This window comes from Aquila chrysaetos, chromosome 3 (assembly GCF_900496995.4).
Source record: "Aquila chrysaetos chrysaetos chromosome 3, bAquChr1.4, whole genome shotgun sequence".
NCBI classification, from domain to species: domain Eukaryota; kingdom Metazoa; phylum Chordata; class Aves; order Accipitriformes; family Accipitridae; genus Aquila; species Aquila chrysaetos.
The window spans coordinates 18,333,826-18,360,410 of NC_044006.1; the positions used below are offsets into that span (position 1 = coordinate 18,333,826).

The window sequence follows — 26,585 nt, forward strand, 5'->3', positions numbered from 1 at the left end:
GGTCTCTATTTTCAAGGGTATTTAGGTCTGAAAACCCTTTCCTTTTTTTGTGAGATGAGGATAATGGCATTTTCTTATTTAACAAATACACATATATGTATTGTCTGATAAATGAATGAACATTGAATGGAAATCGTAACATTTACATGTAGAGTTGTGAGAAATGGTAGGAAAAACTGGATGAATAGGGTAGTTTTTCTGCAGTTTTACACTGGCACATCTACACTGAGGCCAACACCATTCTCTAGTGTAATTAGAAAATAGTTTTGCCTGGAGTTGGCTTGCTACAATTATTTGTTCACTTCTAGTAGTGTACAAACTACAACAATTGCAATTCAAACACAAAAGAAGGCATGACAGATGCCTCAAAAGTCTGCCATCTAGGCTTATGCTTTTGGCAGCCGCTGCTGGAAGGCAATGTCAACTGTAATCTGTCCTTGTGTTTGGCTGTTGTGAGATACTGCCTCATCTCTGGTGGCAGTGGGCTTTTGTAAGTGCTGTCTAACCCGTGTCCGTCAAAACGAGCTGGGTTTGCTAAATCACTTGGATAGTAGTTGAGCATAGCACATTTGGAATGACAGACTGATAAGCACTAATTAAGACAGCTCTGTTGGTGTATCTCATCATGCTGTGACTTCCAACAGGGGAGCTGCTGAGTACCTGGGGGCAAGTGAGACTTTCTCCTGGCACAGCAGCGAAGAGGCTACTGGTTCACAATGTTACCTGCTATTCGTCTGACTTTCATTAGAACATCTATAGTGGGTGGAGTAGAGAGAAAATGAGGATGAATTGGAGTAGGTGAAATGTACCTACAGTATCAGCAGCTTAAAGTGTATACATTTCTCTCATGATCTGTGCACTTTTGTGTTTACTGCTAAACTACTAACAGCAATAAATCAGAATAAAATCTGCATGTTAAATAGCCTGTGGGGGTGGCTGACCAATCCAGCATGACTCTCTGTGTCACAGTATTTCTTATGGCCTGCCTAAGAAGAAGCCCAAGTCACCTGGATCACTTTGGTCACCAAAGGCATTTAAAGTCATGTCAGTCCCTCATGAGTCAAACCATTGACAGTAAATTACACATAATTAAATTATGTGTAACTGATAGAATTTATATTAAAATATTTTAGGTACAAAGAGCTATTTCAGGTTCCAGGTGCTCTGAATTTACCGTGTAGCTGCATAAAATAAAAACAGTATTTGTTCAAAATGCTGTTTACTAAAACCAGTACTTACTGAGAATGTTTTATGGATATAGTTTAGCCATATTTAAGACTTAAACCCGGTGTTGATACACTGTGTTTCTGTGGTTGTTTCAAAGTATCTGAAGATCTCCATGAATTTTACAGATCTTCAGAAGGAGAAATTAGCTTTGAGTTATAATTGGGTTTTTATTTTCCTTACTTGAAATTCAGCTCAGCAGAGAGAGCACTGTGGTTCTTTCACATTAGTTGTAACCCAAAACTATTCTCTAAAGAGCTTCTCAGGAGTTTGAAAGAGAGTACATATCGAGGTGAACAGCTGTGGAAAACTGCAGAATATAAAAATAATTCAGAGTCCCTTCACACAATCCCCCTGTGGATTATATAGCCAAAACCAGCATTACACTGTGATCTTTCTGAATATTACCTACTGATTAAAAGCAGACTGATTTTTTTTTTTTAAACTGGATTTTATATCAGTTCAAGCTGTGTTTCCCATTTCTCTCACTTTTTTACTTCTAGTATCTGAATTCTCTCTAAGTTTGCCTGCCATAATTTCAAGGTATCTGCAAGCTGCAGCCTTTGACATATTCTTTCTAAGAAAAAAAGGGCTACCTCTGTTTTTCTTGATCTATAATTAATAGAGTATTTAGAAAACATTGCAAATCCACTCTTATATTTTTCTGTCTTGGCATGCCACCTTTTTAGAAAACCTTTATATCAAAACACAGTACATACTTCAGGCATCCAGGGACTGAATCTTCAGGCCTGTAATCTTAGCTGTATAATGGGTAATTGAGAACAGTTAGTGGTTAAGTACTGGGTAAGTCCAACGGCTACTCAGCAGAATATTTCACTAGTCACAACATCTCCTATGTTTATGTGACCAAATATGTTGCAAACATTTTAATTTACATTAGGTCCACCATCTCATGACTGCCTGGTGCTTGGCTTCAAGCACATTCCAAGGAGCAGAACAGCATCTCAAGTTACACACCGGTGGTATCTTGCCTACCTCAGACTCAAGCTAAGGCTTTATTTCCTTTTCCCATTGTGAGAAATGCACTCACGCTGAATTTCATGAATTTTACAAGTTTATTATAGAACGAAGGCAAACAGCGCTGGGCGCATGGTGAAAACCAGAGGCGCACCGGTTATACCCGAACTCGCCTTTTTATACACTGTGTTTGTGGCGTTTCAAAGGGGTTATTTTAATATTTCAGGTATCTATTAACATAACTCCACCCCAGACCACCCCCCACTTGCATGCGTCTCTTGTGGTTCGGAGGGGCCTTCGGGGATCTGCAAGGGATGAAGTCAGTAGTCTTCCTCTGGCTGCACTTTTCACCCTGTCGTTTTCCTCCAGTCACACTTTTCAATATTTTCACATTAAACTTCTGTTTTTCCTTTGTTCTTCTTGTATCTTTCATGTCAAATAATCTTTGACCCCCAAAATGCCATTCTCATGCTAACAAATCACTCCTTATCTTCTTACTTGTGTTCTCAGTTTTACTCGTCCTTGAGTCCATATGTCTGTTTTTCTGTGTTTTCACAAATCTATCTACACATCCTTTAATTACTTGAGTTACAGGATGTCTTATCTCATCAGAAGAAACTACATATTCTGCTTGTGCCCATTTATTGCCTACAAACTATAAAATACAATTGATGTCTGGAATATATTAACTACATATTTCCCGTGTTAAGGCCTAATTTAGTGGCAGTGAGGCAAACATCCTTTCGGGACGTAGCTTATGCAGTAGTTAGGCAAATTTCAGTGTTCTCGTTTTGCGAAAGCCAATATACATTTCACACCATGTTACCATAAATTAGTCTTTAGTGAAATGACACATCAGCATGCTCCTGAGCTTTCTTCAGTGCTTCTGAGACATGATTTGTACCAGCAGTTTATGAAGGAATTTTCATATCTACCTTCTTGGCACTTGAGCTCTTGAATTTTTCCTCTGTGTGACGAGCTCCAATAGTAATGCTGCTGTGATACACAGGTAGAGAATGAGAGCTGGTGGGCATTTTACTTCCTTGCCCTTCAAAAGATTTGGGAACAGTATCAAATCCTGGAGATAGATACATTTTAGTTTGATACAGCATAGCCCAAGGCTGGGAGAACTGCAGCCTCTTGAACATTACATGAGGCACATAGCATCTTCCAAAAGGAGATGCGAAGGCATGAATCCCAGCTCCTTAATCTGCATTTAATGTCTGACCTGTGACATTCCCGAAAGCTAAGTTTTCAGAAAGAGAATGGACCATAGCTGTACTGTGTTTTTAAGTCTGGTCCCTCCAGGACCAGCTTCTCTAGGAGCTTTAGGCATGTCTGTGCTTATCCCTCTGCTCACAATGTATTAGTCATTGCTGTGTTTTGGGCTGACTGAAGAATAGGCGATCTGATAGTGATCAGCATCCCCAAAACGCTTCTGGGGAGGCTGGGTTAGTGTTCAAACATACTGACATATAAGTAAGAATTTGTTTTGTGTGTGCGTGTGTGTGCTTTGAAAAAATAGCAAAATGTTAAAAATGACATTTCTAAGGAAAATACTGGACAGCTTTTTCATTCTGCTACCTTTGTGCTCCCTGACCAAAAACTAGGAGGATGGAAAGCAACCGCACCTCCCTGGCTGACAACTATCTTGAACTCTGTGTGTGCTTACAGAGAGGCACATGGTGCATCAGTTACATGGAGAATGGAGCGGAGGCATGAAGCATGCAGGTTTGGTAACACAGAACGGACACGTGGCTCTTTTAGGAATTAATAAATCTGGTAACATAGCATCTTGAGGCAATGGTAATTACATCAGAAGCGGAGAACTGTTATTGACAGAGGTGATGAGTGATGAGGACAAAACTGCATAAATATTAAAGCGTCCAAGGAATTGTTTTGAAAACAGAGAACTTCTTAAATAAATGGGCATAAATACTGTGTCACTGCTTGGCAAAAAGAAGTGCCAAATGCAGGGTAAGCTTTATCTTGATGTTGGTTGTATCAACATACTTCAGTGGTGAAGTATGAGCTTTCCTTAAGAAGATAAAGTGTGTCTACAAAAACCAACATCAAAATAAGCTATTTAAGTTTAGACAACTGCCAGACATTTTACATGGCTTGTTTAAAGGATGCTTTACAGGTCTCATTTGGAATGGGCAGCGTGACTGTTGTTGGAAAGAGGATGTGATTTTTAATCACAAATCTGGTTATTTTTAAATAGCTGCCCGAGTTGCTAACTTTTTTCACTGGTTAGGTCATCGAGCAGCAGCCATTTCCTAGCAATACATCAATATTATACAAGAGCGTTTTTGAAAGCACTTTAAAAACATTTGATTTGGCTGCATCTCTTCTGTTGCTGAGGTTATACAGCTGTGTGGCGGATGCAGAAAGAATGGGGAGCTGGGCCTGTGAGCCATCGTCTCCCCAGCTGCGATGCTCAGGCATTTATTGCTACACCACCTTCCCTGGTTTTGGTGGTTTCTTTTTGCAAGCAGTCCACCCGAGTGTGGGTTGTTCTTGTTTAATAATTTATCAATAACAAGATCTTACCACTGATGTTTCTTAAATAAATTATATTCCTAGGTGTGCCTGCATTTCCAGCCAGTTGCCCCAAACCTGCTGCCATAAAATTCACTGCTTTTCAAAATAATTGTATTATTTGACTTCATCTTGCTCGGGGTTTGGTGCTTCACGTGCAGATACTTAGCTTTGCCACGCTTCTTCACTGAAACCAGTTAGAGTAACGGAGAAAAAATCTCGGTTCCTCCTCACCGGTGTGTGCAAGATCAGGGAGAGAGGAAAAGCAGATAGCTGGCTGTGAAAAATAATCATGTCCAAAGCAGGATTCTAATTAAAGTTTACAATTTATTATATGAATAGAGGCAAGCAAACAGCGCTGGGTGCACCGGGAGCCTCTGCTCTACCTAGGCACACACCGTCAAGTCTAATTGTGCAGGTTAAGTACAGGTTCTACATACATATTCACTAGATTCCTGAGAAATGTTATACATATTCATTAGTTTTCCGGGAAACTATTAACATATGTAAATGTCCTTTACGCAGGCGCATTGAAGGTCTCTGGTGGTCTTCAGGAGTCCTCTGGTGGTCTTCCATAGTCTTCCTCACTTGTCCGCTATTTGACCCTCCTCAGGTGATTCTGCCCAGTATGGTCCTTTACATGTTTTGATACCTTAGTGCTTGTTAGTGTTCTTATTATCTAAGTTCTCATTAGTGGTATAGCACCATATGGTTAGTTCAAGCTAAATTATCTACAAGGATGGGAACAAAAGGCAGGAGTTCTTATCTTTTCTGGCCTTATCTATTCAAGCAAGGCCTCTACTTGTGTCTTCTTAACAAGATCGTAAATTCATCGAACACTTAATTAAGTCTTGTGATCGCTCTTGGTTCCTTCTTGCTCATCATTCCTAAGTACCAGTACCAGTCTCTGACAGGCTTAATCCTTGACAAACACCAGTCCTTGGTATGTAAAGTTACAGAGAGACAATCATTAAGCAATAAGCAGTTTGTTCTCTATATCAATCCCCCCCCTTTTTTCTTTAAACCTTTGCAACTATAGGATTCCGCTACTTCTGAGAGACCGTGTGAAGTATTTTTCGACTTCTACTTGATGTCTGATTTTATTTCGTTTCCAACTTTTGTAATTCCCTACTGTTATATGGCTTTTGCAAGAACTATATACATACTCACCTACTTCCCTTAGGCCTACGGTTATACAAGATCAAGCAAAACGGTTAAAGATTACATATGCAGAGAGGGTCACATTTCACCATGCGGCCCTATCGTTGTTCTATATTGACACGAATCAGGTTAATATATTTCACACTGGCCGACTGGGACAGCGATCCCTCTTGGATGCTGGTGTCCTACTGGGTGCTCGTCAGGTCATTTTTTTCTGGGCCATTTGCAAAGTTTCCCTGACAGGGTGTTGCAAATACCTGTGGCAGCACTGGTGCGCGTCAAGCAGTAGATGCCGAGACAAACTGGTATGTATCCTTGGAGTTTTGATCTAAACCGGAACATTTTAAATCTACAAACATTCGCAGCCCTGCACGGAGTACGTGCGCCGCGGTGCCAGCGCAGTAACAAAAAGCTCTGATGCTGGGCTCAATGGTCGCGCCTTCGCTCCATCCCAGGGCCGCCAGCACGGCTCCCGACAGCTAGCCCTCATCTGCGGGGGGCGGGGGGGGGGGGGGGGGAAGAACGGGGGGGGAGGCGGCCCGGGGACGGCGCCACGTCGCGCCGCCGTCCCCACCCCCCGCCAGCCCGGGGAGGCTGGACGGGCGGGGGGGCGGCGGTGCCCGCGCTGCTCTGCTCCGCTCCGCTGCCGAACGGCGCAGCCCCGCCGCGGGGGTGGGGGGAACCGGCGCCGAGGCTGCTCCTCCCCCGTCCCAGGGTGGGAGCGCTTCATCCACGTTTGCAAGTTTGCAGCGGCGGGAGGAGGAGCGGGCGGGGCGGGGCGGGCGGGCGGCCGGCCTCCCTCCCCTCCCTCGCTTCGCTGCCTAGTGCACCCTGCGGCTGCCCCGCTTGCAGCCCTCCATGGCGGGGCCGGCGGCAGTCCGGCGGCGGGGTCCCGGCTGCGGGGCCCTGCTGCTGCTGCCGGCGCTGCTGGTGAGCTGGGCGGCGTGCCAGGCGCCGCCGGTGCCCGCCGCCGAGCCCCCCTGGGACGGCGCCGACGTCCGCCTCGAGCGGCGCTTCGTGCCGCAGAGCTGCCCGCGGGCCGTGCGGCCCGGAGACTTCGTGCGCTACCACTACCTCGGCTCCTTCCCCGACGGCACTCGTTTCGACTCCAGGTCTGGCTTACGCCCGCCTCGGGGCTTGGCGTGCGGTGTGTGTCCCGTCCCGTCCCCCGCCTCGGGGCGCAGCCCCCTCGGGTTTGGCTCGTCGGAGGGTGCTCTTTGGGGAGAGGAGAGGAGGGGAGCGAGCGGTGCTGTCCCTGCGAGGGTGTTTTGGGGATGTCCGGAGGTGGTTCGGTTCAGCTCCCGCTGCTCTTCCCAGCTGCATCCTGCTGTGGCCTGTGAGTCCTTTTGGGGTTACTGGGGGGAAGCAGATCTGTGGCGAGCTGGGAAGTGGCGAGCAAGCCCAATTTGCAATACAAGCGAGAACGCAGGACGTATAGGCCGCCGTGGGAAGATGCCTTTGAAATGTGGAAGGGCAAAGAGCTGGGGTGTGACTGCTGGGGACTGGGGGCGAGACCTCTGCGGTGGCTGGGTCCAGTTAACAGTAGTTGGCATGCCCTGACAGATGCCCACCACGTTCTTCCAGCTGCTTCTTAAGGCACTGACTGGGAGCTTTTTGCTCTGAGAGAAGACCGTAAGGATATTCGGTTAGCCTGGTAAACAGAAGTGTATATGGTATCGCAGTCTCTCTCAGTGTTTAGTGATTTCCTGCCCGTTTCTTTCTGTATGTTTCCTATGTCTTCTCCAGGCTCAAACCTACTCGAACGCAAACATTTCTGATTCACTATCTTTGCCAGAAATACAAGAATTATCAGGCTCTGCTTACGTAGAATTTTTTTGATAAGTTACCCTTGAATAAATGTGACCTATGTACAGTGAAGTGCCTGGCCGCTTTCCTGCTGTTATTTTGGGATCAGGAAGCCTAAATAGTGGGATCAGGAGATTGTGAAGGATGCTGATGCTGCTGACAGCCTATTTGTTTTTACTTGCTTTGTTCGTTGCTGCTGATCAAAGTATTACTCGGAAAGAAAAAACGTATTTTCAGTAATCCTGGTGATCTTCCTTGTGCTTCAAGGAAAATCTACAGCCTTGGGGAAGTAACTGTCCTTCAAAGTAAGCTCAGCTTTTCCTCTGAGACTTCAGTGTGCCGGTAGTGCTGCTTTACCAGCACTACTTCTTCCCCCGGGTAAAGTGTGGAACACGGTAGCTGACAGTTCAGCGGGGGTTGATGCAGTTTCACTGAAAAGGCACAGCAAGGACAGTGAATTCATTGGCAACTGACAGTCTCGGAAGATAAGTCTTAGCTGCACACAAAGGCCGCATCCTCGTGGCTCATTTTACAAATATGCGACAATTGGAAAACCAGCCCTGTGTTCAGAAATGTGTTTCTGATTTGTGCAGATACATACTGAGGCTTACTTGTACTCTGAGTTGTACCAGCAAATTTCTGCACTGAGGCAGGGCACCTGGAGGGGCTTCCCAGGTGCTGGCTCTCATTAATTCCAAGTTCCTTGTCATTTGGCTCTGAATTATTTAGGGTAGGAAGAGGCTGTGTAGAACCGTACAGCAGTTATCTCTTTGTGTCCTCTAAATGTCGGTAAATAAATAGTAACAATGATAGTCTAATCTAACTTGAGTATTTTTATGGCCACCTTCATTTCAGAAGGGTGCAAAAAGCCAGGTTTGTTGAGCTCGTGATTTTTTTTTCTAGATGGCGGTTCATGTTGACATACATTTTTGTTATTCACTAACTATGGTCTTTTTTCAAGATTGATGACAGTGGTCTATCATGTTAAGACAATGGAAAATTAGGAGAGTTTTATCTTCTGTAGGTTAATGGAAGAAATATTTTGGAGTATTTGTCGTAAAATCTTTAGTGTTCCTTGCGTACAAGTTAAAGTTATTCGGTCAATTGTACTAAAATTAGCCTGTTAGGAAGCCCATTTTTCTACCTGTCAGAGTTGCTACTTGTTTGTTTGTTTGTTTGTTTTTTTAAGTTTATGAAAGTGCTTACCAGCATCAGTTTAGTCAAACACTACCATAAAATTCGTCTAGAAAATACTCCAGGTGTTGAACTAAGGGCAGTTTTACTTTGTTTCTTCTCCAGCTGCTGAAAATGTTCTTGAGGTTTAAAATTATTTTTCTGTATTTCCCAGTAGAAGGTGGTAATACTGCTCTTCTTGTTAACAGGCTGTTGGCAAAGTCTTAGTAATCATGACTGTGTCACATAAATTAAGTAATGTGCCTGTTTATTCTTTTTGTTTTTTCCCTATCAGTATTTGCATTTTTATTTCTATGGCCATAAAATGATTTGCATTTTTAAGTCTGCATTTAATTGCCTAGTAATTTGCTGTTAATTTGGTAAATTCCACTAATAGAAACTAATTTTGCATAGTTTTAAGGAACCTGCAAACTCAGTCCTGCAAAGCTGCACGATCTCTTCATTGCTTTGTTCCATTCTTTGCTTAGCATCAATGTTTTCTTAATTGTAGGTTTATTTTTGGCCCAAAAAAAAAAAAAGCTCTTCTGTTTTAAGTCCATCCCAGATGTATTGCCAAGCTTTGTCAATTGCTACAAAATACCATTTTGGGGCATTTCTTAGAACCATTTATGTTATTAGTCTTAACATCTTAATTATGGGTTCGTGTGTATAATAGAATTTGTCAGGAGCTAATTTAAATATTTTCCATCCTTGCCTGAGAGTGGGAATATTGGTGTAAACGAAAGTGAATGTTCTGTATAGAGAGTTGTCTATTTTAAGGGAAATGTTTGCCAGAAAAAAAAAATGATGGAGCAAACAGAGAGATCACTAAGTAAAATATTTGAGGGATTGGAGGCACTGGGACTTAGGAGGCTCGTTATGTTGTGGAAGTGATGTGTATAGTCTTTGAAGGAAAGTTTGACATCATTTCCCTAGCAATATCTAGCTACTGGCTGTTTTCCAGAATATTTTAGCAGGCAAAGAGGCACAAGCCTTTTTTTTTTTTTTTTAATTATTTTTTCCAGTGCTGCCTTTTATCTGGGGGGGGGGGGGAAAGTTCCTTTAAATTATAAAAGGAATTTGAGAGAATGGAAGCAGTAAAAGCTTAAGAATAAGCATGAAGCTTTTGAAATGCTTCCTGCTGCATGTTTATACGTTGATTAAAAAATTAAATGACAGCAGCAATTCAGGCACAGGAAAGAGGGGTCATTGTGCGTATTTAAGATAGTCAAACTAATCAGGTAAGCTAATGCTGGTGTTCTCACATGGTAATGCTGCTGCTGTCCATGCTCTCTGGAAATTAAATCATTTGAGCATCATTTCTTTTACCTTTCAAATGTTCATGTATTATCACAGTGGAAGATCATTTAGCTGGGTATCTTGATTCCTGATCTGGCAAACTCACTTTTTAAAGCACATTACTATTTTTTGCTATTCAGGTCTTAATGACATGAGGGCTGGGAATGTGGAGGAGAAAATAAGTAACCAACTGGAGAAAATAAATAATCAACTGGCAAATCTCACAATTATTACTCGAAAAGGCGTCTTTTTTCCCTTTCCTCTTCTCCCACAGAGAATCCCCAACCATGATGTCTCACATTGTAAAACTTGTTGATCTTGACTAATATTTTTGTGGTGTTGCTCACCAAAATCAATATGCTGAGCTCCTACTGTGGGAACAGTCATCCTTTCATATATTGTAATAGTGTTTAATTTTTCTTTCTCAGTCGTAATTTTCCAGTGCTGCTTATACTATTAGTGTGTAAATTAGCCGTTTGTAGTTATGGGCTTTGGGTGCCTGCAGTATATGTCGCATATAGCTAGAATGCATTTCAGATAGATGGTCAGCAGTGAACAGGAGAGCTGGGCTGAAGTCTCAGAAACGTTTAGATTTGCCACTTCTCTTAGCAGCTGTCTTGTGATAAAGTTATGCTGACAGGGCAAGTGGGAGACAAGGTACAGTTAAGCTCTCAAAAAAATAGTGGAATGATGGGTAAATGAACTGCTAACACCTTTGCTCACTTTTCCCTCTTTAGCTATGACAGGGGATCCACGTTCAACGTATTTGTGGGAAAAGGTCAACTTATTGCTGGGATGGACAAAGCTCTGGTTGGCATGTGCGTGAACGAGCGGCGGTTGGTGAAAATTCCCCCCAAGCTTGCCTACGGCAGTGAAGGCGTCCGTAAGTGCAGCACCGGGCCAGTGAATAGCTGGTTGTGCAAGTGATTCAGCCGAGCAGATAGAAAATGGAGTCACAGAAGAGAAGGGTAGAAATTGCAAGGAGTGAATTTCAGAGAGATTCTCCCCTGCTCAGGGGTGTTTGTTAAGCCTATAGCCTAGCTAATTGCTCCAGGCTCCCTCTGGGTGCACCAAAGGAAGAGCTGTTGACTGTAGAGAGCCTTCAGCAAATGAACCTTGCTCCTAAAGTTAACTACTTATTTATACCTACCTCGCTGTTAAATAGTTATTGTGTTTTGGCCTTGCAGTGCTGCACAAGGTCTTACCAGTGCCAAAAGCAGCTTTGCCCTGCAGACTCAGAGGCAACAAATGCTAAATCAAGAGCAGTTTGCCTGATGGACATACTTGATAACAGTTCATGTTGCCAGATTCTCCACCTTCTTATGTAGCTGCAACAGTGACAAAGGGACAGGGGGATATAAGCACAAAAAGGAGTAAGTTGTACATTGTGGATTTTATTTAGGGAATCTGTAGATTGGTTCCCTTTTTGCTGATGTCCTGTAGAAAAAGGAAAATAAAACTGATTGTGTTGTTTTGGTTTTGCAGCTGGTGTGATACCCCCCAATGCTGTGCTCCATTTTGATGTGCTTCTGATCGATCTCTGGAACTTGGAGGACGAAGTGCAGGTTCAGACTTACTTCAAACCTGAGAAGTGTCCTCGGACAGTTCAGGTGTCTGACTTTGTACGATACCATTACAATGGAACGTTCTTAGATGGGACCCTGTTTGATTCAAGGTACGCAGCTGGGTTGTGTGTCTTTTTGTCTTTTAATAGGTATCTGATGTCACCTTAAACCATCACTTCGCTCTTCATGGGTATAACAATTAATGCTAATTGCCCAGAAAGACAAGAAACGAAAGCTAGCATCATAAAAGTGTCAGTAATTTATTCAGGGGTTATGGGACAGCAGTACTGACTCAAACCAATAAAACAGTATATTATTTGTGTGTGAGCATTACCAGCCTGGCTCCTCTTTTTTAAAATTTCATTCCCTGTATCTATATTACTATTTATTGCAGTCAGCTAGTAGTTTTTATAACCACTGCAGCATAGCTATTCAAGTTAGATACAAGCTTTATAAAGTAAGCAGAGTTTGTGATGAAATTGAGCTACTAACATTTTCATACTGAGATTTTACGTTTACAGCATGTGTACTTTGTTAAAGTTCTGTGGAAAATGATGCTTTAATACAGCTGCCATTATGTTTGTGAGCCACTTTTCAGAACCTCTGTTAGGTTCCTGAAATAGCTAAGCACTCTGGAAGACATCACCCGGCCAGCCCTTGGTAAATCAAGGAGCAATATTTTTGGAGCAGCAGGTTGTGAGTTACATTGTGCATAGCATGTGGCTTTTAAAGATTAATATTGTTCTTTCCTGTGCCTGTCTGACATTTGGTTGTGGGGTTTTTTTGGTTGTGTTGTTTTGGGGTTTTTTTTTTGTTCATTTTTAGCCATAATCGGATGCGCACTTATGATACCTATGTGGGAATTGGATGGCTGATTCCTGGTATGGACCAGGGTCTCTTGGGAATGTGCGTAGGAGAGAAGCGCATTATCACAATACCACCGTTCCTGGCATATGGAGAAGAAGGAGATGGTAAAAGTTATTCTTTTTTTTTTTTTTTTTTTTTTAATCCAGGTCAACCATATTTTAAAACAAACTTGCACTTTGTGTATTTTAAATTTATGGACAGCATTATTACCCATTTCAGACAGATGGATCAAAGTAATGGAAAGAGAGGTTCAAAATGTATTATGTACAGGATTGGACTGATTAGAAAGTACAAGATTTAAAAAAAAAATTTAAACAGTAAATTGCTTAACAGACATATTGTTGAAACAATTGTAATCTTTTTATACTGAAATTTTATTTCATTCAGAGAATATAATCTGTGATTAATATCTAGTGGCTACAAAATCTTGAAGTCTGGTGACTGCATAATTGTTTCAATGACTGCCACAGAGAGCAAAAAACTTTTGAAAAAAGAAAATATGTATTTTTAGTTCCAGTTGTTTTTTTTTTTTTTTTTTTTGCAACCAATGCTCTAGTAATAACTACAAGGTAGATTAATTGTCCTATGAGACTGTATGCAGCCTGTGGCTCATACATGGAGGTCTTCATGTTAAATGAGGGGGTAGTTAGGTATAGTTTGGGACTCTTCCTTAAATTCTTTCTCTGCTCTAGTGTTTAAGGATGTGTCTGTGCTGTACAAGGTTTCATACCCCTTCCATGACTTCATTACCATTAACTGTGATAGCCATCTTCATGGATAACAAAACTTTGTGGAGTTATGTTTTAAAATTTTGTCAGGATCTTGAGCTCAATGGTTCTCAGTCAAAGCAACCCACACTATAATTTGTGTATTGATGGAAAAGTACATTTTCACTGAGATACTCAATTTACCCTTCTTCAACTCCATCATGTGGTCTCCTGTTTTGATACTAACAGGATGGGAAGAGCGGATGTACCAAATTTGTATTCTAATGGTTATTTTATGCACTTTCATGAAGGGTGTTGGAAATACTGGTAGACTAAACCATGCCGCTCAGATGGAGCTGGTGTATGTTGACTAGGATGGGTGTTGCTGAAGATGCTGATGTTTTCAGTGAGGCAGTGCCATCGCAATAGGAACAGAATGAAATACTTGAGTTGGAGAATTGAGTGACAAACCCACACATGAAACAAAAAATGACTGACTAGAAGCAGATTACACTAATTTATTTTGGGAGGGGAGGTGCTTGATATTCGGCAGTGGGTTATTTTTCTTCAAGAAACATGTTTAAGCTCCTTCTAGAACACCTGCAATTTCTTACCAATTTTCTACTCTAATGCTTTTGTAGGCAAGGACATCCCTGGCCAAGCTTCCCTTGTCTTTGATGTGGTTTTGCTAGATCTCCATAACCCCAAAGATGGTATTGCTATTGAGAACCAGCATGTGCCTGAATCTTGTGAGCGGAGAAGCCAGACAGGAGACTTTCTCCGATACCATTACAATGGCACACTTTTGGATGGCACATTGTTTGATTCCAGGTAACCAAACCGTTCAGCCCTACAGATCCCATTTCCAGTTTGACTTGTCTGTCTTGTCCATAATATACCCAAATACAATTCTTTGCTTTTCCTTCCTTTTTGAAATTTTTGAGTGGAGTTGGAGTCTTCTCTTCTTAAAAAAACTCATAGAAAACTTTTCAATATGGGAAGGGAGACGAAGACCTATTTTGTATTATGACAGTATCACAGATGCCATCTAGGGGTTGTGATCCACCTGGTAAAGCTATGGGTGCTTTAGACACTTGTGCCTGAAGACTCTTTGCCCTGTAGAGTTTATCTGCCAAATAGGTAATACTACTGAAGAGAGAGAAAATAAATATGATTCCCATTTTATGTCCTGAGAATTGTGAGTCAGTGTGCTAGTGGCTAGTTTGAGGTTAATCTCAAGACAATCTTTCCATTTGTACTTGAAAACTGTTTGCATTTTGAAGGCTAATGTCTTTCAAGACTGAATTCAGCAACAGGGTTTCTGTGATAAAGGAAGAGGAATTGCTGTCACATGAAATTCAAAGCTCTCTGGGTACATCAGCTTCACCTGCAGATCTATAGGATGAATAATACCCTCGCAGCTTCCTGTCACTTTTGTTTGCTCTTTAATGAGCAGTAGTTTACTTTCCCACTCCAGCTTTCAGAACAGCTAGCACAAGTAGCTAAAAAGAGTTGAAAATGAGCCATTGTAGAACATGTTACGAAATAATAAACTCATGGAAAAATGTTTAGTACTGCTACAGCTGCTGCAAGCTGAAGATCAGTTTACAAACAAAAGCTGCCTAGTATGCCATGTGTGCTACTTCCCGTGAGGAGGAGTCAAGGAATTGTATCTCCTGTAATTGAATTGGGGTGCGGTAAGGTTCAGAATCAGTCTTGACCTCCCCATTCTGCTGCCCAGCTTGGTGGGAGGATAGAAAGCAGGAGACCTGCATCAGCAGCCATCACTGTATATCTTAATTTACAGCTCATGAAAACTTGTAAGTTAAGAACTTAAAGCTTATCCACAGTGCACCTGCCCAGAATATCTCTTTTTTGAGCTGTAAATGAGCATTGTCTGTAGTAATTAAATAACTTTTGAAAGTGGTTGTAGTGTTTATATTAGGGTTGTTGTCAATAAGTAGTAATAAGTGCTTTGTAGACAGTAGCCTCTACATCATTCTAAGTGCTGACAGTTATTAGAGGGCTTATTTGTTACAGTGTCGTATCCTGGCTTCCTGCAGAATTTACAAGAAAGGCCAATATCTAACAAGTATCTATGAAGAAATAGAGCAGCTAACAATAGTTATTGAAAGCCTTGGAGTTCTCCAGGAGAAAATTTCTCACTAGTACAGGGAGCATGCCAAAAGCACTGCAAATGGCTGGGATCGAGAGCTCTAATAATCTTTTCCTTCATTTTTTTCCCCTGCAATATTCAGCTGCAGAACTGCCCCTGGGCAGCTCAGCCAGGGCTGTCTGGACTTAGAGCAGTTGAATAAACATCTGAATTACATCAGGGTCTGCACTGATCTTGCTCTTTCCCAGAGTTACCTCATAAAGATGAGTTAAAACCTTTCTGCCTTCCCTTCCTTGGGTTGTGCCTTCGTGTAGCGTGCCCTGTAGAAACACAGAAGATAGACACATCCTTGTAATAAACATCATTTGTTGTTGTATGCTAGTTCTATTCTGTTGTTAGGTGTTGAAGCAGATCCTTCAACCTATGTATAAGTGATTACATAGTTTGAAAGGGAAGGATAGTATTGATACTGTTTTGTTGTCATGACTCATTTTAATGCTGTGCATCCCAGGAGAACCTATTTATCCCACCTCTTCCTTATAGTAGTTGAACTACATAGCTGTGGTTGCAAAATGAGACGGTCCGAAGGGTGTCTCATGAAAATGAACATAAACTATATCTAGTTGATAAGCACTTACTAAAGTAGCATCAGGGCAGGGGAAAATTTAAAGGAGAAACCTGATTTTTTTCAGTTGCTTATCAAAACATGTTTTCTGTTTAGTCTAAAATACATTAATAAGTGAGATTTTCTTTAAAGATACAGGAGAAACATATTTGCAAATAAGCTGTTCCCTAGCCAGGGTCCCAGTACTGGTTAATAAATGATGCATGAATCACTGACTGATGAAACTTGGTGGCCTAGATTCATTGAACATGGTGATTGCATTGTGCCTCTCTGGTGCTAGTTAATGACCGTGTGCTTGACCTTAACCGGTTTAAGAATTGTGTTGCAGGCTTATTGCGAGATTCTGTGTTTTCTTGAGTACACCTGACACTGCTAAAATGCAAATACTTTCCATAGCTATTCACGAAATCGTACTTATGACACCTATGTTGGGAAAGGTTATGTGATTGCTGGAATGGATGAAGGTTTGCTAGGTGTGTGCACTGGTGAAAAAAGAAGAATAATAATCCCCCCTCATCTTGGGTATGGAGAAGAAGGAAGAGGTGAGCTTGACTTTTCATTCAATCTGCCGTAGTTAATGATGTTTCCTTTATTGTTTAGCACCTCTGTGTGTAGTTCCCTTTTTTTTGGGCATTTGAAAGGCTTTTTCATTATTCTTATTCTTTTCATTATTTTATGGGCATGCAACTGACAGGATTACACCCAGAATTTGCAAAATTATTTTAATTAGCTAAAGAGGTAGGAATAATAATGCAGAACAATCTCACATGTAATTGGTGACCTGAAATTATTTGGATAATTAGTGTTTCAGGCAGACTGGTGCTTGGATGCCAGGAGCTCTGCAGTGTGAAATCTTCCTTCCTGTGTGTCTTAACAAGCTCTTTTTGCTAAAGGAATTGATCGTGTTAAGTTTTCTTCCCCATTCCTTCCACAGCCACAGGTTTTGTGGACTCCTAAGCCACCTCTGTAAACGGTGGATGCATGTAACAGCAAAGTGTCTGTGTATGTATAACATGGAATTAACATTCCTTTGGGAAAACTCATTAGTACCTAAAAAGATTGCTGTGAGAGGTCTAATAGGATAACCCTTCTAGCCGATCACAGTTATGGCTGGTGTTTCAAGAGGTACCTCCTGGGATGTTATTTGGAAAATGTGACTTGGAAGAAAAGCCTCTCCTCTGGGAATGCAAACTCTATGCTGTTGATTTGGGTATTAGATTCCTCTACCCCATTCCTGGATCTGGGTGTGTCTGTCAGTCCTGGTAATGCAATTGCACATTATCCTGGGAAGTGTGGGAAGAAGTTGCTTGCTATCAGGACATTTTAAGGAAATGTAACCTTTTAGACATAATGGCATTCCTTGAAGCATGAGAAGTCCTACAAGAATCTTGATGATCAATAATGAATTGGTACATGAAGCACAAATCAGTTATTTAGGGTGGTCCCAGGCAATACATGGTTATTGCTTCATTTCTGCATAATTTTCAAATTCATGATAATGGAAATTTTTTCCTTCACTGTTGAAGTGGGTGTTTAGTGCTTTTCCACTGATTCTTTTTCCTACGTGGGATGCAGCTTGCATCTGTTGCATACAGAGGAGGTGTAATCTTTTAATTCTGAGTGAGAAGAGTAAAATGACTTAGTAGCAGACACAGTGGGAATACATATTCCTACATGGTGCAGTACCTGGTCATCATAAGCCTGTTTGGATACCATTTCTTTCTCTACTTGCCTAATTTGCTTCCTATTTAGGAAAGATTCCAGGATCTGCAGTGCTTGTCTTTGACATCCACGTGGTTGACTTCCACAACCCCTCAGATTCGGTCGGCATTACCGTTAACTACAAACCTTCCAACTGCACCATACTGAGTAAGAAGGGAGATTACCTGAAGTATCACTACAATGCTTCGCTCCAGGATGGTACTTTGCTGGACTCGACGTAAGTGTATCACCTGGTAAAGAAAATATCTCTAGCAGCTGTCAAAGCAGAATGAATTGCCTGCAAAGCAGGCTGGCAGGGAATAAAGAATTTCTAAGTACAAAATTGAGTATTTATGTAAAATGTATTTTTATGTCTGCCTGCCTAAGATACATAGGAGAAGGAAAAGAAAAAGAAAATCTATCATAGCATAATGAGAGACCTGGGTACAAAGAGGATGTAGGAATGTGCTGGAAAAGAACATAAACACTACAGGTGGAGTGACAAAACAGGTTGTCTGCATGGCAGTCTGTTTAAGTGGGCTAATTCAGGGGTCTGGGCCAGTCATACTAGAATGACACAGGGCTCGGCATGAATGAATTGTCCAAGTTTATTCAGTTTCTTGGGTAGGATTTGTGCTCTGTGCTGATTCGGTGCTCCTGAGAGAGGTCTGGTAGGGCTACTTTGTGTAGTCTTGTTAAAGCTGTCTTGAGTGTGGTTTATAGTAAATGGTCACCCGTCATATCTGTACCACGCATGGGTGGTAGTTTTCCTGTATTGTAGTGTTGCGGTAAGTGTCAGCATGGAGAAACTATCAGAGGGCTTGATCATGACTGTGATGATAATGTTCCTTTTCCTCCTTCCTGTTGACAGTAGGTTTATGAGGGAAGCCAGAGATCGCTCCCGTCTGTCTCGTATAGAACTAAAGTGACCCCATCGCATTGTTTGCTGCAGCTACAAGAATGCTTCTGCTAGCTTTTTTTCTGCCTTCATCGTTTGGATAGTGCAAGTCATCTAAATAATATTTTATATTATTATATAATATAATTTTATAATTAAGGCAAGTTAGGAAAAGCTATTTTTAAACAGGTTATAACTAACATAGGAAACCTCTCATAGTTTTCACGGTGTACACAATAGCTTGCAGACCTGAAAAGCTGGCTTACATTGAAGCACATGATGTGATGCTGTAGGCAAGTATGAATGCAAGTAACGTGTTCAGATTCAAAACACCTTTTATATGGCAGGAATGCTCAATTCCCATTTTGTAGCAGGAACCAAGGGATGTCAAGACTGTCTTAATCAAAGCAGTTTGTAGAGAATCAAAGATCATGAATCTTGTGCTCCTAGTTTTAAGGCTGACCTCCTAGCCACTGAATTGTTTTCTTTCCAAATAATACTCTGTTATACAAGCACATCCTGCAGTGGTACAGCCAAGCCAAATAACCAGACAGGAGACCGACAGAAGAAAGGGTCCTGCTGTTATGACACATGCCAAGTAAAAAGTCTTAACACTGCATGTTCTGCTTTTAGAATCACAATACATGTTTAACTTCTGGCATTTTAACTCCTGTTAATTTCTGATTTTAGAAATGAGCCACCAGCAGCAAGGTATAATTCAAAATATAATATGGTTAAATAGCAGCAGTAGTAGTATACTTCCAAGCTGTCTTGGTTAAGTGACTACTACATTACAGCGACTGATTTCATTAAAGGGATGGCTGATCCACGTGAATGCAGCCAGATCCTTAGAGGTTGGTAGTTCTGGGACAAATGTACATCTGGAATTTTTATATCTGCTAAGAAGTCCAACTTCATTAGTTAAAAATGTGTGAAAGGCAAAAGTCCTTATTTCAAGATAAAATACTTTGGGGACTTAATTGGCAGGATTAATGATTTTAATGGGATTTCATTCAAGAAGCCCGTAATTTTAGTACCAGAGGATTTGTCAACAGTGAGATGCTTCTGTTTGGTGTTGGCTGTAACTTGCTACCTTGAGAACAACTTCAGGTAACTGCTTGGTAGAACAGAGTATTGGGCACCAACTTAATTTTTGGCAATGACAGGACACTAATTAGAAACTGCTATTTCTGTGGTAATTTTGAACAACATAAATTCTCTACTGTATGTTGAAATTTTTAATTTTTCTTCCCTTCCTCTCCAGACACAGCCTGGGCAAGACTTACAACATAGTTCTGGGATCCGGACATGTGGTGGTGGGGATGGACATGGGCCTTCAAGACATGTGTGTTGGGGAACGACGAACAGTTGTTATTCCACCTCATCTTGGTTATGGAGAAGATGGAGTTGGTAAGTGAGTGAAACCTATTGCACATCCACTTAGCATCTCTTGAGTAACTGAAACGCAAGTGCACATGTTTTGTTACTTGCTATGCATTAGGTGACATAAGGTGAGTGTCTCTTAGCTGCTTGAATGGGAATTTTTTAGAGGCTTTTCATTTCATTATTTTAGGCAACCTCCCCATTCCCCAATGAAATGAACATCCTGTGTTGCGTTTTAAGTCATAGAGTTAATGTGGCCAATAGAAAGACCATCCCAGTAGAGAAGGGAACACATGCCCTCAGTAATGTTGCTTTGTCAAAATGGAAAGCTCCAGGTACTCTGGTGTTGCAGAGGGATGTAAACAGTGTTCTTCATTATAGGGAATTGGGTACTCATGCTTGGACATGCGACGTGTTGTTCAGGAAACAAAACTGAAGGGGACTGTTCAGCACTAATATGTTAGAAAATTCAAAGAAAACTCGAAATTGAGAAACTACATAAACTGAATGTAAGATGGGAAACAGTGTATTGGTGCCATTGAAACCCCAACACCAATACATTTAAGGCAGTTTGCTCTGTCTTAGAGCATTGAGGCTTACCAATTTTTAATGACAGTGACGGCAATAATAAAAAGAACAATATAGAAGTGTCAAGAACTTTCATATCCCAGTATGTGTGGTTGTTACTGGTCTTCTGAGTTAAAAGTCTCGAGGGAAAGGAGTCTATCAGGAGATGACCATGATCAGCAAACTCTGGTACGTATGGAAACAGTTGCATAAGTTGCTATGTTCTTTGAATAGCTCCAGAACAGTTTGTATTTTATAAAGGCTGTCTGTCAGGCATCACATGTCAAGCTTAATGGAGGATTAATTTGTGATAAGAGATAAAAAAGCATTTTCACTTGTACCTGTCTTCCATGAAAAATTATGAGTATTATATATATGCAACATTTTATACTATAAAATTGCATAGTTATATATAATAAATTGAAAATTTCCTCATAACATAAAAAGTCTGCTGTGTTAAATACCTGTCATAGGTATTTGCCATCATTCAAATTACATTCGATACACGGTCTGAAACATTGCATGGTTGTTAGTGTTTTAGTGTGTACCCAGATATCTGAAGAGATTGCTCGTTTGCTACTGGAGAGAAGTTAGAGGTGACCTCAATTTTTTTATTCAAGGATAAATGAAACTCCTTCCATGGTTTCATTGATGTAACATCCCAAGCTGTTGCAACGCTGTTGAGTCTGTCAGGAGCACCTTGATGCACAGTGTATTGGTGAGATAAAGGAAAATTGATTAATTCCCGCAGTTTTATAAGTAAAAAAATGGATGCAGTTTTATTATGAAAGCTTCCTTTATGTTTTGATCACCTCTGCTGAAGTGAACAGGAAGATTTGGTAGGCTTGGGATCACGGGGCTTGGGGATCACAGTAGGGAAGCACCTGTTGGAGCAGGAAGAGAAGTTTAATTACGGATTAAAAGGAAAAATACCCTTCAATGTAAGTGAGGATAAATACCCCTCTTTGCTGTTTGTCATGACAGAAGGAGAAGTGCCTGGTAGTGCTGTATTAGTTTTTGACATCGAACTGCTGGAGCTGGTGTCTGGCTTGCCTGAAGGGTACATGTTTGTATGGAATGGGGAAGTCTCTCCCAATCTTTTTGAAGAAATAGACCAGAATCACGATGGAGAGGTTCTTCTGGAGGAGGTAAGCTAAAACAATGAAAACACTTGCAGTGGTTTTCTCCTACCACCATCAATGCAGACGTTGAAGAATGAGGTCTTTCCTCCTCCTCCTCTTCTCCTCCTCTTCTTCTGACATGGTGTTTGTTGTCAAGTTAACAAGGCGGCAGTGTGTCAGTTAAAACATGGTTATCTAGCTTTAGAGATAGAACCAAAAAGAAAAAAGAAATATAAGAATGGCCATACTACTTAAGATCATTTACTATTGTGATCTCCTTGGTCAACAACAGATACTTAGGGCACAACTTTAAGAGGCAGAGTTAGTATTCAATGATCCTTTGTTGTATCAGCCTTCTCAGTGTCTGTTAATTAGAAGTTTATGGTGAATTCTTGAGCCAAAGCTGAGCCTTCAGCAGTGCATCCAGGAACCGTCTAATCACTTCTGGAGTCTGGCAGTGCCTGCGGCTGCTCCTTCCACAGGTGAATTGTGTGCTGTGTGAACAAGTCCTTCCCCTTGCTTGCTTTTAAAATCTGCAGTGTGAGAATGTCGTTGGGTGCCCTAATTGAAAGCCGCTTGCCTTTGCCACATCATCTCTGATAATGTAAGCCTCTGTGAGGTTTTCCTCTGCGTTTTCTCTTAACTGAGGAGTTCTATTTTTTTATCCTCTTCTTAAGTCTTCTTTGTCACCTTTCTCTGTCGTTCTGTTTTGTGTCCTTCCTCGCCGGAGTAGTGCTGCCTGCAGCACTCGAGGGGTAGGCTGTGGCCCTGTGGAACAGCATGGGATGCCTTTGAGCATTTTAACAAGCCAATGGGATGAAATAAAAACCTTGTTTTCCCTTTTCCTAGCACTTTTTTCCACCTCTTTATTTTCCTTCCTTGTCCATCTTCTTTCTTGTGTTTGCCTCCACTTTTGCCCTTGCAGAGAAGGTAAGAGCTTCTACCAGTCTAGAGAATGAGTGAGGTAGGAAGTGACTGTTGTTATCCACATCCTCCTGGTCACCTAGCAAGGAGGGGAAGGAGAAGCCAAGGAGATATGAGAGGATGCTTGGTCTAAAAGGTGTAAATGAATGTCAGCAGTAGCTCTCATTGCTGAAGCTTATTTAACAAGTAGCGCCACAGATAACACTAATTGGAAAAGCTGTGTTTGATTGTAGACTTTGTTTTTAGCAAGCTAGCAGTATGACTTCTGTCAGATGATGTCTAATCACCTTGAATAATTTCATCATACGTATCAGGAAAGGGATTTTTAGGGAAAACTAACCTTGTAACCTTCCCCACCATGGAGTCAAGCAGAAGGCATAATGCCTGAAGTTCCTTTAACAAACGTCATGGTATCCTGATACTTAAAGTCTCATTTCTGTGTTTTGTTCTTTTTTTGTGTGTGTTGTTTCTTGTAAGATGCAGGCGGATGTCTGTTTTACAGTGTGAGCTTCTTGTATCGGCATGCGAAATTAAACCCCCTTGGTCCCTATAGATCTGTTTCTATGTCACTCTCTGTTCAACTCATCTTGTCCCTAAATTATGAAAAAGAACTTTTCTGTTATGGGTCCAGGACCCACTGGAATAAGTGAGGAAATCCCTGCTGAGCTCCACAAAGAGTGATTTAGCCACATGTGTCAGTCCTAATTAGTCCAATTTAGGTTTTAAGCTTTATAGGATAGTAAGAGTATACTTTTACATACACTTAATAAGTAGTAGAATGCTGAATAGTCAACAACAAATAAATGCTACTTTTGTAAATATTCTTCAGTTTTAAATGTCTGTTTCATTGTGAGCTGTTTTCTCCTCCTTTCCTTCCACTTAGTTTTCAGAGTACATTCAAGCTCAAGTCAATTCTGGCAAAGGAAAACTAGCTCCTGGTTTTGATTTTGAAAAGATTGTTAAAAATATGTTCACCAATCAAGACCGGGATGGAAATGGTAAAGTTACTGCTGAAGAATTCAAGTTGAAAGACCAGGAGACCAAAGAGGAACACGATGAACTGTAAAGATAAGAAGAGAGTCCTGAGCTGACCTGCTGACAGGGGTTTCAGCAAGCATGTTTCTGAAAGGTTAGCACTCGGATAGATAACCTGTGTCTGCCTGTGCCTATGTGCTGGTAGGCTGTTAAAATAGGAAGAGATTTTCAGTTGGAATTATTAGGTATATTTGAAAAAAGTGTGAAGTGCCTCAAGATAGAACATATAAACGGATAAAGAGTGTACTGCCATACACGGTATTGTGAACCACGTGGTCTGTTTTTATGCTAAAGATTAGAAGTTCTCATTGAACAATACACAGTCACTTGGATGGATGGATGGATGGATGGTAGGGAGAAAACTTACTGAGTGCTTTTAAAAGAGTTTTAAAAAACCTTCTGTATCTGAAATACTTGTGCAGGAGAACAAACCAGAAAATATTCCCCATGAAAATAACCTGTAAAAATTGTCAGCCCTTGAGCCCAGCTCCTTTCAGAAGGCACGAGCACTCTTTCCAGTAATGGAACAAACTCATACAAGTATTTGCCAGCAGGAACTCCGATTTGCAAATTGCAGAATGTGCAGATGATAGCAATGCCATTGCAGAATTTCCATAAGCTGTGAATTAAATTAAACAGGCCTAGAATTGTAACTCTGTATGTGTTGGGTTTTTTCCTTATGAAATAAAAGTTTGCTACCATCTGTATTGTATTTAATTAATAACCTCGACTCTTGCTGGCCTGTTGAAACAGTGTTCTCATCAGTGATTCCCAAACCTTTCTAGTTGCAATCTTATTTATAGTTTCATTAGACTTTAAACATTAGCATTATGGCGTCCAAATACTGTCATAAATACTGGAAACAGTTGATTTTGTGTTGGACTTCTGTCTCCTGTTTTGGGAATTGTTAGACTAAGGAGTAAGTACTTAAAGCTTATGCAGCAGAGCAGTCTGGCATGGCCAATAAACAAAAAGACAGTGATAGAATCAAGAAACAGACCCATCTGTTTGTGTCTGCAAACATTCTGGCCTATCCCTCAATACAAAATCAGGCCTGGGAGTGCTGTTTAGATTATGTGAACTCTTCAGACAATCAGCCATTAGATCTATAAATGTAGCAAGCTGTTTAATAGAAAATACACTAAACAGACATGTTTTTCTGGAAGGCTGTATGATCCCCCCTCAGTATATTACATGTAAAGAGCACAAATACGTATAGCGTGACACTATCAAAGACAAGTAGAAAGGGAGTTTTGTTTCCATTATCTGCTTTGTGTCTAGTTTCTTGCTTTTTCTGATCTATACATGTGGATTCTAAGCTCCCTGAGATGCTCTTTTTAAAAACTGGTATTTCAATTGGATGAAAACCTTCTGTATTGGTTTTTAATACAGTTGTTATAGAAAGTGCAGTGAAATATTTTTTTTCTAGTTTGATACCATTAAATATTGGATAACTGATCTTTTTGTTAAATAAAACGTTGATCAACTATTACTGTTAAAGTTTCTTTTTTTTCTGGCATTTTAATGGGTTGGGAACTTGAGTTGAAGCAAATACCCTTCATGCAGCTCTCTTCTCTTGCACACAGCAGGCTTATCCTGAGCATGTTCAATGTTGCTATTGATCTTCAGGAAAAATATTTTAAACTAAGATGATTTGGTTCAAAAGGATTGAAAATAATAAACCACAATAAAAGTTGGTGGTTTTTTTTTCCATACTTCACACAGGTGAAGTGAAGTCAAGTCATTCTTTGGCTTTAGGAGGAGGTCCCTAAATTACCCATCCCCTATTGCCATCAGCTGTGACAGTTGGGAGGGTGATGGTTCTCTCAGTTGGGGGCTCCAAGTCTCTCCTTGAATGAAACTGTCTTACATAAGAAACAACGTTTCATTCCCCAGGCTAGCAAAAGCTAACTCACTGGCCTTTGTGTCTGGGTTTTGGTGTTTTCACTTCCATCTGTAGCTCAAAAAATGCATGTATTGCACCTAAAATGCTGGAAGTCTGGTCTGGTTTGGGCTTGATGTAAATACCGGCCCTTTATACCAGATGTAAATATTGTGGATATCAGTGAATGGCACTTGCAGTCCAAAGGTTTGTGACCTGAATGGCTCCTTAGAAGCGTTACCATCTTGTGAAAGCAGCTTTCTCAGAAGACTGTTGCACAAAATTTTCCCTCTTGTTTTGTTTGGAAGTAGATTGCTCACTTGTCACTGTGGTTCAAACATGTTGCTTCTGCGTGCTTATGGAGCTGAGATAAGGAGCGGGAAGAAAGTTGTGACTTGAATGCTGGCAGGAGCAGTCCTCAGTGTGGAAACAACTCCTTACTCTGTTCTCATACATACCCCCAAACCCCAAGTCTGTCTTCTGGATATCCAGAATTGTTTTATCTAGGAAAATCTTAGTGAATAGCTCTTCCTGCAAAGAGGATTGTTCCAGATGGTTCCCAGGAGGTGGTCTGAGGAGTTCCTAGTAAACCAGGACGGCAGAGTTGTCCTTCAGGGCAGATGCAGGACAAAAACAGTACTGTGCTCAGAAGTGCAGTCAGTTGGTAATCCTGAAGATCGCCATGCTGGATTTCTTTGGAAGCACACATCAGTGATGGGATAGCAGGTATGACTTTACCAGTGCTTCTGGCTAGGGTAAGTACATCTGAAATTCTCATTCCATTGCTCTTTAGGCCTTAGCAAACATGGCTTGTGATCCATCTAAACGATGTTTTTCTGTCAAAAGGAAATTTTTGTTGGCCCCTCACCTTATCCCCCCCAAATCTGGAGGCTGCCATTTTGGAAATGAAAATGCAGCTTTGGGGGAAAGCAGAGAATAAATGGAAAAACTTGCTGCAAAATGATTGTATTTATACTGGGCATTTACTTGCCCAGACATAGGCAACAGCGGC

General features: G+C 41.1%; 1 protein-coding gene and 1 long non-coding RNA gene across 4 annotated transcripts; one reads left to right on the forward strand and one right to left on the reverse strand.

The window, feature by feature from the left end:
- Positions 1 to 5,581: 5,581 nt before the first annotated feature.
- LOC115339488 lies at positions 5,582 to 23,521 on the reverse strand. Its single transcript, XR_003922741.1, has 3 exons — positions 23,414 to 23,521; positions 15,412 to 15,417; positions 5,582 to 5,593 (listed from the first exon to the last, which is right to left on the reverse strand). It is a non-coding gene; the product is annotated as an uncharacterized LOC115339488 (long non-coding RNA).
- Positions 6,507 to 25,180, forward strand: FKBP9 (FKBP prolyl isomerase 9). 3 transcript variants are annotated; one of them, XM_030009544.2, is made up of 10 exons: positions 6,507 to 7,016; positions 10,920 to 11,065; positions 11,668 to 11,857; positions 12,573 to 12,718; positions 13,963 to 14,152; positions 16,459 to 16,604; positions 17,815 to 18,001; positions 19,926 to 20,071; positions 21,596 to 21,759; positions 23,540 to 25,180. In XM_030009544.2, the coding sequence occupies exons 1-10, from the start codon at positions 6,763 to 6,765 to the stop codon at positions 23,720 to 23,722; spliced, it is 1,752 nt and encodes a 583-aa protein (XP_029865404.1). In that variant the 5' UTR covers positions 6,507 to 6,762; the 3' UTR covers positions 23,723 to 25,180. The 3 variants fall into 3 exon arrangements, with proteins under 3 accessions (XP_029865404.1, XP_040978404.1, XP_040978403.1); XM_041122470.1 differs by lacking the exon at positions 6,507 to 7,016 and adding an exon at positions 8,478 to 8,499; XM_041122469.1 differs by lacking the exon at positions 6,507 to 7,016 and adding an exon at positions 11,370 to 11,555 and having other exon boundaries at positions 10,956 to 11,065.
- The last annotated feature ends 1,405 nt before the right edge of the window (positions 25,181 to 26,585 follow it).

Coding starts and splice junctions, on each gene's coding strand:
- FKBP9 (XM_030009544.2), top strand. CDS start 6,763: ATGGCGGGGCCGGCGGCAGTCCGGCGGCGGGGTCCCGGCTGCGGGGCC. Junction 12,719..13,962: donor ATATGGAGAAGAAGGAGATG/GTAAAAGTTATT, acceptor ATGCTTTTGTAG/GCAAGGACATCCCTGGCCAA. Junction 21,760..23,539: donor GAGAGGTTCTTCTGGAGGAG/GTAAGCTAAAAC, acceptor CCTTCCACTTAG/TTTTCAGAGTACATTCAAGC.